Source organism: Brachyhypopomus gauderio, chromosome 10 (genome assembly GCF_052324685.1).
Source record: "Brachyhypopomus gauderio isolate BG-103 chromosome 10, BGAUD_0.2, whole genome shotgun sequence".
NCBI classification, from domain to species: Eukaryota; Metazoa; Chordata; class Actinopteri; order Gymnotiformes; family Hypopomidae; genus Brachyhypopomus; species Brachyhypopomus gauderio.
The window spans coordinates 19,933,165-19,944,807 of NC_135220.1; the positions used below are offsets into that span (position 1 = coordinate 19,933,165).

An 11,643-nucleotide genomic window follows, 5' to 3' on the forward strand; every position below is an offset into this window, starting at 1 on the left:
TTAATGTGAGCTGAGTGATTTTTTTTTTTTTTCATTTTGTTGACTTTTTAGTCAAGCTGAGCTTCACTGCATAAAGCCTACAAAACAAATCCATACTAAGAACGGGTTAAACCGTCAAGCCAATATCATTTTCATGGTCATCATATTTTAACAATGCCATGAGTTCAAGCCTCTTAACTTGATGCACGGCACCACAAAACTATCAGACAAACAAATCAGATAATCCATCTGTTACCAAGTATTTTGCTTTCACTAGAAAATGAAATTAGCTTTATGCTGGTTGATGGTGATAGTGTCTCCATATCCGTAACTGCACTGTGTTATGCACCAAGCAACTTCAGCCATTTTATAGGAATCTGTAATCTCTCATGTAACAAATTGCTGTTGTGTTCTTGAACAGGATGGTGACAGGAGGTCTTATCTCTCCTGGGACTACTGCAGGGCTTCGCACCATTTTTCATCTTCAGGGCCTTTAAATTTAAACTCCATTTATTTATTTTTAAATTAACAGACCACTGAAAGTGCACCAACCAGTACAGGATCCAGTAGGTTTCATGCTCATTTAAGGATTTCTGGGTAAAGGTCTTTTGTCTATGGGAGTTGCATAGCTAGCTATAAGCTTATATAGACCCAGGCTATTTTATATGGGAATAAGAGCATGACAGAAAGACGACACAGCTGCTGTGGTCTGTATTAAGTATTACAGAGCAGCAGTTAAAGAAAACGCTCTTCTTATGGTGAAGACTGTTCTGTTGAAACCGTGCTCTGAGCAGGTCACATTGCTAAGTGCCATAGCACAAACTGATTCCAGATAGTTAAACTGGGGGGGGGGGGGGGGGGGGTCTTCTACACGACAGACTTTCTTGGCAACTGTGCCAGATAATTTGCAAGCATCACATAAAATTCTGTTTTGAAACAGGAAGCCTGCAAGGTGCTAGGGATCCTTGGTTTTGTTTGCTTCTTTTTTATTTCTTTTAATCGTGTGTGGGTTGTTTGCCTCTTCTTCCTGGGAAAATGTCCCCCTGCACTAGTGGCAGCGCATTGAATTCACTCCTCTTAGGATGGGTAGTAGATTTTTTGGTGGTGTTGACCTTTGGCAGTTATCGCATCAATGGATCCATTACTTCTTACATTCACATGCTTTCTCTTCAGCCACCTTGATTAAAACACTTTCTTAACAAAGAAATGGGTGCTGTAAGTTCTGCTTTATTTATTAAAGGAGACTTTATGAAATGTTGTCACATTTAAGGAACTGTTCCTGCAGATACCCTGATGAGAGTGTATTAGGTTAATATAGTGTATTAATATATGACCTTAACTAGATTACATATTAGTAGGATGGTTTAGAGCACAACAAAGATGAAAATGGGATGAATAAAGTTGGTCACAGTTCACTTAATGTTGACATACAGCTGATCTGCAGGCTTGGTGTGCCATATGTTGTTCTTCTGATCTAGTGTATTAAAATAATTAGATTAGATTATTAAGATCTAGGCCAGATGGAATGACAATGTTGATTACTTAATTATATATATATATATATATATATATATATATATATATATATATATATATATATAATCTATATATTATATATATATAAATATATATTTATATATATATAATCTATATATTATATATATATAATCTATATATTATATATATATAATATATAATAATATATATATATAATCTTTTCACATAACCCAGCTACGGTAAGAGCACAGACACAGACAAAGCTGATTCAAATCCATGACTTTAACTGATGTCCTTCCCACTTGGCTTGCCCTGGCCCGTTAATGTGTGCTGGAATGTCTGTGTTTGATTAACAGGAGCTTGCATATTTTCCTGGAAAGTTGTATGTTTGCACTTTGCTCTCTGAGTTCATTTAAGCACAGACAGTAGGGGGCAGGGAGACTAGGTACAGTGTTTTCCTCTTGGGCTAGACTTCCACTTCACATGGAGAATTCTGGGATTGTACCAGTGACCCCACCCTTGTGCTACATGCTAGCTGTGGCCACTGAGCCATTCTCCAGCTGTAGACTTATGTTCTGATGCATTGTCGTGGCGATGCCATTTCGTTTTTGTCTTTGTATCTTCAGTTATTATTTATTATTTGCTATCAATAAGTGAATCAATCGGTTAATTGTACTGTGAACTGTGTACAGCTTGTAGGCTACTCTTTGTTGCTCTTGGACACCTGCAGAAACAGTTGGTTTCAGCAGATAGGTACCAAAACACCCACCTGGCACACTGTTCCTTTTCTTCCTGAAAGTGACACACCCCCTTTAAAGTTTGGCACCTGCGAGGGAGTTTCCAGCAGTCTGGCAGCCATCCAAAAGGAACAAAGAATGTGCAATAATGGTTTCGCAGACTGTGCTCAGTTGTTTGCCGTCTAAAACATTCTGTGAACCTGTGACATGTTTGAAGGAGAAGAGAACAAAAACAGAGAGTTGAAGAGCTGGCAGATGTTTTAATATATTTTTTTTCTCACTTGAAACACCACAGAAAATAAAATGGATAATCTTATCATGACCAAGGTATGGATGTGCAGGAGGACTCCATGACCTAATGAGAATTACTGTGGGCGTGCACATACTTGGCAATCAAAGGAGCAGTGATTTATTGTGAACTGTCAGCATATACATACTGTGATTGAAAGCAAGGTGCCATTTGGCAGCTATTGCCAAGCCTCAGGCAAACGTCAGAACGTCAGGTGTTTTAGCAGACCCGAACGTCCGGTGAAGATCATAGAGAGATTAAACTGATGCTTGGGTGTGTGGGAGGCATCGGTGTGGCACGACATGGTTCTCTTGTGTTTCATGAGGCAAGATAAATATGAAATATAAACGGTTGCTTTGGTATGCAAAGGTTCATGAGATTCTAGAAGGTGATTGACTGGCATTATCAATCATGCATAAAAGGAACGTGATGAAGAAACAATGCGCTCATTTTTGGTCTGTGCGGAAGAATTACACCACATGGGCACAAGTGTGTTTATGAAGTAGCATTAGATCATGGCACTATTTTTTCACCTCACTGTGAACCACTTAAAGCTAATTAAGTTTGGTAGTTTCTGTGATTTACTGATTAATTAATATTACATTACATTACATATTACATCATGGTTATTTCACGTGAAAGACAAAAAAATTGTAATAATGGATACATCAATTGATTTGATGTGATAAGGTGTAGGTGATATTAATGGACATGAAATAAATATAACCTATGACAGATATTTGTGTCTGACACACAGTAAAATCAATTCAAATGTAAGAATATGGTGCTTTTTACGACATACATTATCACAGATTTATAGATATGTGGTCAAGTACCCAGTAAGAAAACCAAAGGTGTCATGAAAAACTCCCAAAGAGCATGAGGAGCAAACCTCAAGAGGAACCGAGACTCACCCTAGATCCTTCCTGATGTTTTGAGAAAAGGAATAGGCAAAGGACTATCAGCAGAAAAACTGTACAATAATAAAAAGTCACATATTTCTAATTTCTTGCTGTGTAAACACTTTATTGAACATACTCTTTTGGAACCAAGCTCACCAAGTCCATTTCTAGTAAATGCTGGATCATGAATGCACTTCCAATCTTTACAAATCGTCTGCACATTTCCTGCATGCACGGACGTAATTTTGGGGGGGGACAGGGGGGACATGTCCCCCCCACTTTTTCAAAAGCCGGCTTTGGTCCCCCCCAGTTTTTACGGTTAAAACCAAATATTTAAATAGCGACGAATCCATGTCCCCCCCACTTTTGAAATCAAAATTACGTCCATGCCTGCATGAGTCCTAGAGGCCGTAAACCAGCAGCTGAAGTTTTTTCTCGGCTCTAAAACACCTTCGTCATGAAAGACCTGGTGGTAATGTGGTAATGTTGAGGTGGTAATAACCTGATGAGTAAACATTCCAATAATAATTAGATGTTATTAACCAAGTTAAACCTAACCCGAGTTCTAACCAGAATTACTGAAATTCACTCTACAGACAGGTTTGATCCGAAGCTTTTTCATCACTGTGGACCTGGGATCTCTGGAAACTGATGTCTGGGTTGTTCATGGGAAGACCATGTTACATTACTGCATAGAGTACCTATAGATTGAAATCATTTGGGAAAAGACAGAGTACATGTTTTCAATCTCACATCCTGGAGATGTCACAACATAATACAGCTCAGTTAATTTTTACCTACTGTGTTACATTTGATTCTAATTTATTCTAATTTAGAATCTTTTATGAATATTCTAAAAAGACTAATTTCACTCGATTGTGTTTTGATAGGATCACCACTAAACCTTTTAGAGACATATCTGGAAACTGCTCTGCTGGACTCAAGGTGGTGGATAAATGCCAGCCCTAGGTGAAATATGTTATTGTACTACACGTGTAAATTAATTGATGTGAATATTGCACTAGGAATAAACCAGCACTTATTAACATTCATTAGCATGTATTAACATCATAATATTCTCATTTTTATTCTTGTCTCTGTTTGTGTGACTCATAATTTCCATCCATTATCTGAATTCTGTGTCTGTAGAGACACTTTTGTCTTAGTAATCATTATGAAGGACCTTTTCCTTGTAATCACTGTTGTAGGCTTTGGTCCTCCTGGTTCTCAGGAGTCTTTTCATCTTGTCCCCACATGACACATTTCTTTGTGTCTTTCCTCATCTTGATCATTTTCACTGATATGTCCTCTGGTGTGATGTGTGCTCACACACAATCACACAATATGGTTTGTTAGGGTTTTAAACACATTGGAATTGCTCCAGTAAATCTAGGACTGGTTTTGCATTGTTTTGACCCACTATATATCTATCATTGGTGTTTAAATAGGTTCTTATTTAACCTGTAAACCTTGCCTATTGATTATCTCTTTAGTCATCCCTGAGGAAAGGGTGAGTTATATTGAAATGCATTTGCAGAATAGACTTCCTTCCTTGACACCTCCCTCAAAGAAGTGGGACACCCACACTGTGTAGCCACAAAACACACAAAAAACACACAAACACAGCCTAGGATGCAGACTGAGACAGGTCACCATGACCTGCAAAGCAGCTAATACAAGGCTTTGTGTCTGACAAAGAGCTGTGGTGGATATTTAAATAGTTCATCATCTGAATGATGATGATTATTAGTTGAATAGCACCTTTCTTAATCCCAGAGCACTTTACAGACAAATCATATGGGACATGATTTCAGATGTGGACACTTACACCTGTATCCCTTGTGACAAACCACGGATATAATGGCAATACATTTCCCAGTTAGCCCAGTTCTCCTTCCTACATAATCCTAATCTCCCTTTACATCTTTCTACCTTCTCATTTCCCCTTGTTATCTCTTCCCACCTTAACTTATTGTCTCCCCTCACTACATTCTCATCTCTCCACCCTTCTCATCTCCCCTACTTAATTTCTACTACATACAGTAGTAGTACTAGGGGAGACCAGGGACAGTTGTAACATGGGATGGTTGTAACACCTTGAATTCCTCCAAACAGAAACACTCACTGTGCACATGCTCAGTTGATCTGTCTTCTTGCTAACAAAAAAGGAGCCACATTTGAAAGTCCCAGAGAAAGTAATCACCAAAAGTGTTTTTTGATATAAAATGAATCCAAACAAGTATTATTAGAATTACTGTTTTGTAAGCTAAAAATAGAATTGATTAACATGTGTCCAACTAGCAGTCAGGCTCGTTCACATGAGGTGAAAACATAACTGGTGATACTGGGACGATTGAAACGCCTTATTACAATTGTCCCCGAACCGAATAGTCAGTGACAATGACCATTTATGATCTGCCAAGCATTGTGAAGAGTGCCCTTCCCCTGGCTGCAACACCATCAAATATTCAAGCAGGGTTGGCATGCACTGGAATTTGGCCTTTTAAAAGAGATATTTTTAATGACAGCGAATTTGCACCATCCCTGGTCACAGATCGCCCACTGCCAGCAGTAACACCACAGGTTCCACCTTCCACTGCAGCTGCAGTGAATGCAGTTGCATGTATTACAGCTCCAACACCCACTGTGGCAACGGTGGCATCCTACACACCATCTGCAGCATCCTCCCCATCACACCATGTGTGGTGCCTGAGCCTTCATCCTCCCCATCACACCATGTGTGGTGCCTGAGCCTTCATCCTCCCCATCACACCATGTGTGCTTCCTGAACCTTCATCCTCCCCATCACACCATGTGTGGTGCCTGAACCTTCATCCTCCCCATCACACCATGTGTGGTGCCTGAACCTTCATCCTCCCCATCACACCATGTGTGGTGCCTGAACCTTCATCCTCCCCATCACACCATGTGTGGTGCCTGAACCTTCATCCTCCCCATCACACCATGTGTGGTGCCTGAACCTTCATCCTCCCCATCACACCATGTGTGGTGCCTGAACCTTCATCCTCCCCATCACACCATGTGTGGTGCCTGAGCCTTCATCCTCCCCATCACACCATGTGTGGTGCCTGAACCTTCATCCTCCCCATCACACCATGTGTGGTGCCTGAACCTTCATCCTCCCCATCACACCATGTGTGGTGCCTGAACCTTCATCCTCCCCATCACACCATGTGTGGTGCCTGAACCTTCATCCTCCCCATCACACCATGTGTGGTGCCTGAACCTTCATCCTCCCCATCACACCATGTGTGGTGCCTGAACCTTCATCCTCCCCATCACACCATGTGTGGTGCCTGAACCTTCATCCTCCCCATCACACCATATGTGGTGCCTGAAACTTCATCCTCCCCATCACACCATGTGTGGTGCCTGAACCTTCATCCTCCCCATCACACCATGTGTGGTGCCTGAACCTTCATCCTCCCCATCACACCATGTGTGGTGCCTGAGCCTTCCCCTCTTTGTTTTGTCATGTGGTGTGAAAGTAATCATTAGGCCTATTTTAAAAAAAGAAATGAAGTCACAATAATACTCATTTTGAGTATTTGATTGATTATGTAAATTTTAGACATTACAACCGTCCCTGTACCCTGGGATGGTTGTAACAGTGGAGTCACTGTATTTAAATCTATTTTGCAATCTGTATATATTTCATAAACCCACTTAAATACATTGTTTCAGTAGTTGACACATTCAAGTTCATAATATAGCAAATTGGCTATTCCAGTGTAAATGGTTTTTAATTTATTGGAAATATCACAAAAAGTGTTACAACTGTCCCTGGTCTCCCCTACTAGTAGTAATAGTTGTCAGGAATGTCACTCTGCCTCTCGTTTGCCACTCCCTTTCCCCTTTCAATGATACACCTACATTTCACTTCCTGGTTGTGAAAGTATTGCCCACCCATGCCGCATCTCTGCATGATTGATTCCTCGTTTTCTGACCTCCGCTTCCTTCCCGGACCTCGGACCTCGCCCCCAGTCTAACCCTCCTGTATTCTACAGTAGAAATAGTTGTAGTAGTTTTACTAAAAACTGTAAGAAGAGAGAACTGGTTGTGGCTTCTACTTGTGGATGAATGGTACACAGTAGGAATCCTGTGTTTTCTCTGTATTACAAATGACTGTGATGATTGTGAATGATTGTGAATGATTAAACGTGTTCACATATATTTTACATGTTGTGTAGCTTATTATTAACTTCTCACTTGCAGTCTCAGTTACATTGCACACACACACACACACACACACACACACACACACACACACACACACACACACACACACACACACACACAGCATTCTGACATGATTAAAAATGTGTGAATAAAATATCAATGACATGAGTACTAATATTATTAATAGGCATTAATAGGCATAACATTTATGTTTGTTCAGTGCCTAAGGAGCTAGATAATGTTTCAAAGAGATTTGGTAAAGTCTAACTGGGAGGAGACCACAGAGCTCTAACGGTAAGATCTGTCAACAGTGTGCCAAGTGGTTTTTCCCTTGAGGAGTTCTGACATGGATTAGCACATTACAGGACCTCACGGGAGACAGCGGTTTTCTTTTGTGTCCCGATGAATAGGGTAGTTGGCAGGCATATCTGGTTTCTGGTAAAAATCTGTATTTGATTTGTTTGCACAACAGGCTCATTTAAATTATATCTGGGGAAGATGAAAGTGAAAGTGTGGGTGCAAGAATATATATATAGTGGAAGTTCTTGGTGTGGTTTGGACTCCCGCGGTGGACACACAGACGTACGATGATGAGTAAGTTTGAGACAGTGCTTGCAACTGCTGTTCTGCTGATGATCTTGGTCTTCAGCTGGAACTGTGTACAAGGTGAGACTTTTGCCATTCTGAGATCAGATATTGCAAGACCCAAACTGTTTATTTTATATACAAGTTTATTTTATGTAAATAATTTACAGTGGATTCTGAATGTGATTGGACAGATTTATTTTTTCATTTGCAGTTTTTTTTTCAGGTTTTTTGTTTTGTGTTTTAAACTAATGTGTCAACACACGAATGCGGCAGTATGGTTCACTCAGTATAGATACTGAGTGAATGTTATAGTTCAATCTGACATTGTTTTTAACATTTATTTTATCAATATTTTAACTTCATAGTAAGTTTCTTTTTGAATCCAGTGCACTCATTTTAAGACTGATGCTAAACATTTGCACATACATTTGATGTGACATGGGCGGTTAGCGGTTCTATTCTGCTTGCTTCATTACAGTGTGAATTACGGTGTGAATTATAGCGTAAATTACGATGTTAGTCACGGTGTTAATTGCAATGTTAATTACAATTCCACTGACTTTCATAGCCACCGATGCAGCAGCTGACTGCTGTTTGTCCACCAAGAACAACAACATTCCACGTGGCCTCGTCAAGTCCTACTACATCCAGACAGAACAGATGGGCTGTAGGCAGCATGCCACAGTGTAAGTACATACAACCACAATCACAGCCACCATGAGACCTCATCCTCAGGCAATACATACTGTAATGAGCTCTCCCTTTCTACGAAGTGTCATTCCAGCCGTAAACTCACGTAGCTGAAATTAGCAGCATGAGCTACATCAGGTGTGTTTGATGTGGGTGGAGACGGAACTGTGTGGGGTGGAGGGCGGCAGGCGAGCAGAGGCAGCGCATACGAAATATGAAGCAGACAACATGCAAGCTGGCGAGGTGACTTTTGTTTCTCTTACCTGTCATTTTCTACAGGTTTGTCACTAAAAAGGGCAGAAAACTGTGTGCACCACCTCCCTCAAAGAAGTGGGTTAGAAAACTAATTAATAAACTAGAAGGAAAACCTAAACAAAAATCCAAAGGTAAGTTCTTTATATATCTTCTAGACCACATGAGATTACAGAGTCTAACAGAAATGTTTTCCCAATGCGTCTGCACTGACAACCTCTTCCATCTCTAATTCCCCAGGGAAAAAAGCAGCGCGATAGCACTTCCGTCATAGCACTTCTCAAACTGCAATCGGTGTGACTCTGAGTTGGTCAGAATCCTTGATCATTGGAATCCCTAGTTTTGGACCAAAGCTGAAACCACTGCCGAATAAATAAGCTGTTATGTACTACTGGTAATTATACTATACAACATAGTGTACATATATGTAGAAATACATAGTATATTACTGTAGAACTACTAATACTGATTGTTTAAATGTGAATTTTACCTCAACACACGAGGAATGTCATATCATATACACATGAGTGGGGGTATGTTTTGTCATATTGTTTATAACCACTGTATTAGGCATATTCTCTGGTATATGTTGAATCAGTTGATTTTTAAGTTATATGCCATTTATCTGGATCATTAATATGAATAAAGTTTGTCAAAATTTTGTATAAATATATTTGAGGTGTCTGTGTTGTGTGTGTAAATCTCCTATGAGAACAACCTTAATGTCAATGTGTACTATATTTGTCAGAGAGAACTTCTTAAATTGTTGACTGAAAATAAGGTGTCACACCCATATAACACCCTCTCACCCAACACCTACGGCTGTTTCTCCAATGGCTCTGTTCTGTGTTAAACTTGACCACAAGGTATCAATTTGATGTGAAAGTGCACCTCTTGCTGGTTAATGCATAGAATAACGTGGGATTACTTTTAACCTCAACACTTACAATATACACTGTACAGAAGCTATAACTGTTTTCAGTACTAGTACATTTCGGAAGATATGTTGCACTATAATTGTAGCATGATATGATCACAAATAAACAGACAGCTCACCCCACATGACCCCCAGTTTCAACCCATAGCTGTCGCCATTAATCTGGCAAGCAGCTCACCTGCCAGCAAGATGTCATGGTACCTGTTGGCGTGGACAGCTGGGTGGAGGAGTGTGGTTCTGAGGTAGGAGTGGAGGTGGGGCATCACGTCTGAGTCTAGGATACCCAGTAGGATTGGTTCGTTTTTGGAAGATACCAAAAAAGTACATTTGCTGGTTAGGATGGCCACTGTGTTGAAGGATACACACTACTATGCTCTCTCAGTATGGGCAAATTGTTTCAGCCATTGAGAAAATCACCATAGGCTATAAATCTCCCCTACTACAACATATTGTCTCCTTTATGTATTAATGCTGAAGCAGGATGTTAGCTAGCAATTTTGATTACTGCACATTGGTACTAAAATTCAAGATCGACGGTTGTGATTGTTTTAACCATGACTGAACCAATGAACAACTCTACCTAATACTTCTTCTCACTGTAAAGAGGCCACACAAACCACCAGTGCACTGTAGAGCATATTAACTGATGAAACAATATTAGAGGAGAAACCAAAGACCTCAAAAGTGAAACCAGATGAGAATGTTTTCTTATCCACACTACTCTAAAATACCTCTGACAAGGGAAACATGATCAAAAATAGATATGCCATGGACTTCATGATCAACATACAGCAGCCAAAAAGCCTCCAGATCTTAACCTTCCAGTGAGGTCACCTTTCTTTGGCTGCAGGAAAAAGTGGCTTGTGCCAAGTTTCTCAAACACAATGAAAACATATTCTAAATTTAAACTCATTAATATGTGTTTTAAGGCATGCTGGTTGTAAAACAGTTCTCTAATGACTCTGTGGTTTATTGGGCTCAGCTGTCATTTACAGTGGGCAGGACACCAAGCCTGTCAGATGGGATTACTTGAGAATTGGGACTAATTGTGACTTGTCATGCTCACCTGGTAGAGACAGCTGGAGTGGCTCTGGACACGGCATTGACGCACAGACTCTGTATGAAGTCCATCAGGGTTGCTGCACAGATGCTTTGGAGTGTTAAACAGACAATGACTTTAGTAGGTTCTGAGTGGGCACGTAATCAGTCCATTCAGAAAAACACAAGAAAAAGACAAAACAGAGATGATCCTATGGTATTAAACTAAAAACAGTTTTACCTATTGTGTGGCATTGTTAAGTACAACAATCTATTTGGTCACGAATGAGTAGCCAATCCTGTGTCCGCACATTCCGTGTCAGCCACGGGAAGTGAAATAGGAAAGAGGGAGAAAGAGAGAGGAGAAGATGGAGAAAGACAGCTAGCAAGCTAGTTATACGTGTATTTGCTCAAGATCATTTATCAAATGTTTGACTATTAGATAAATGTGTTAAAAATGTCTTAATGTCAGTTTACGGATAGTTAAACCATACAGATAGTTAAAAAAAAAAGAGAAAATATCCAGTCAGATGC

At 40.0% G+C, this 11,643-nt stretch overlaps 1 protein-coding gene across 1 annotated transcript; it reads left to right on the forward strand.

The window, feature by feature from the left end:
- The first annotated feature begins 7,931 nt into the window (after positions 1 to 7,931).
- Positions 7,932 to 9,807, forward strand: ccl19b (chemokine (C-C motif) ligand 19b). The gene is made up of 4 exons (XM_077018337.1): positions 7,932 to 8,270; positions 8,761 to 8,878; positions 9,162 to 9,268; positions 9,375 to 9,807. Exons 1-4 carry the CDS (start codon positions 8,192 to 8,194, stop codon positions 9,392 to 9,394), a joined length of 324 nt encoding a protein of 107 aa, XP_076874452.1. The 5' UTR covers positions 7,932 to 8,191; the 3' UTR covers positions 9,395 to 9,807.
- Positions 9,808 to 11,643: the final 1,836 nt, after the last annotated feature.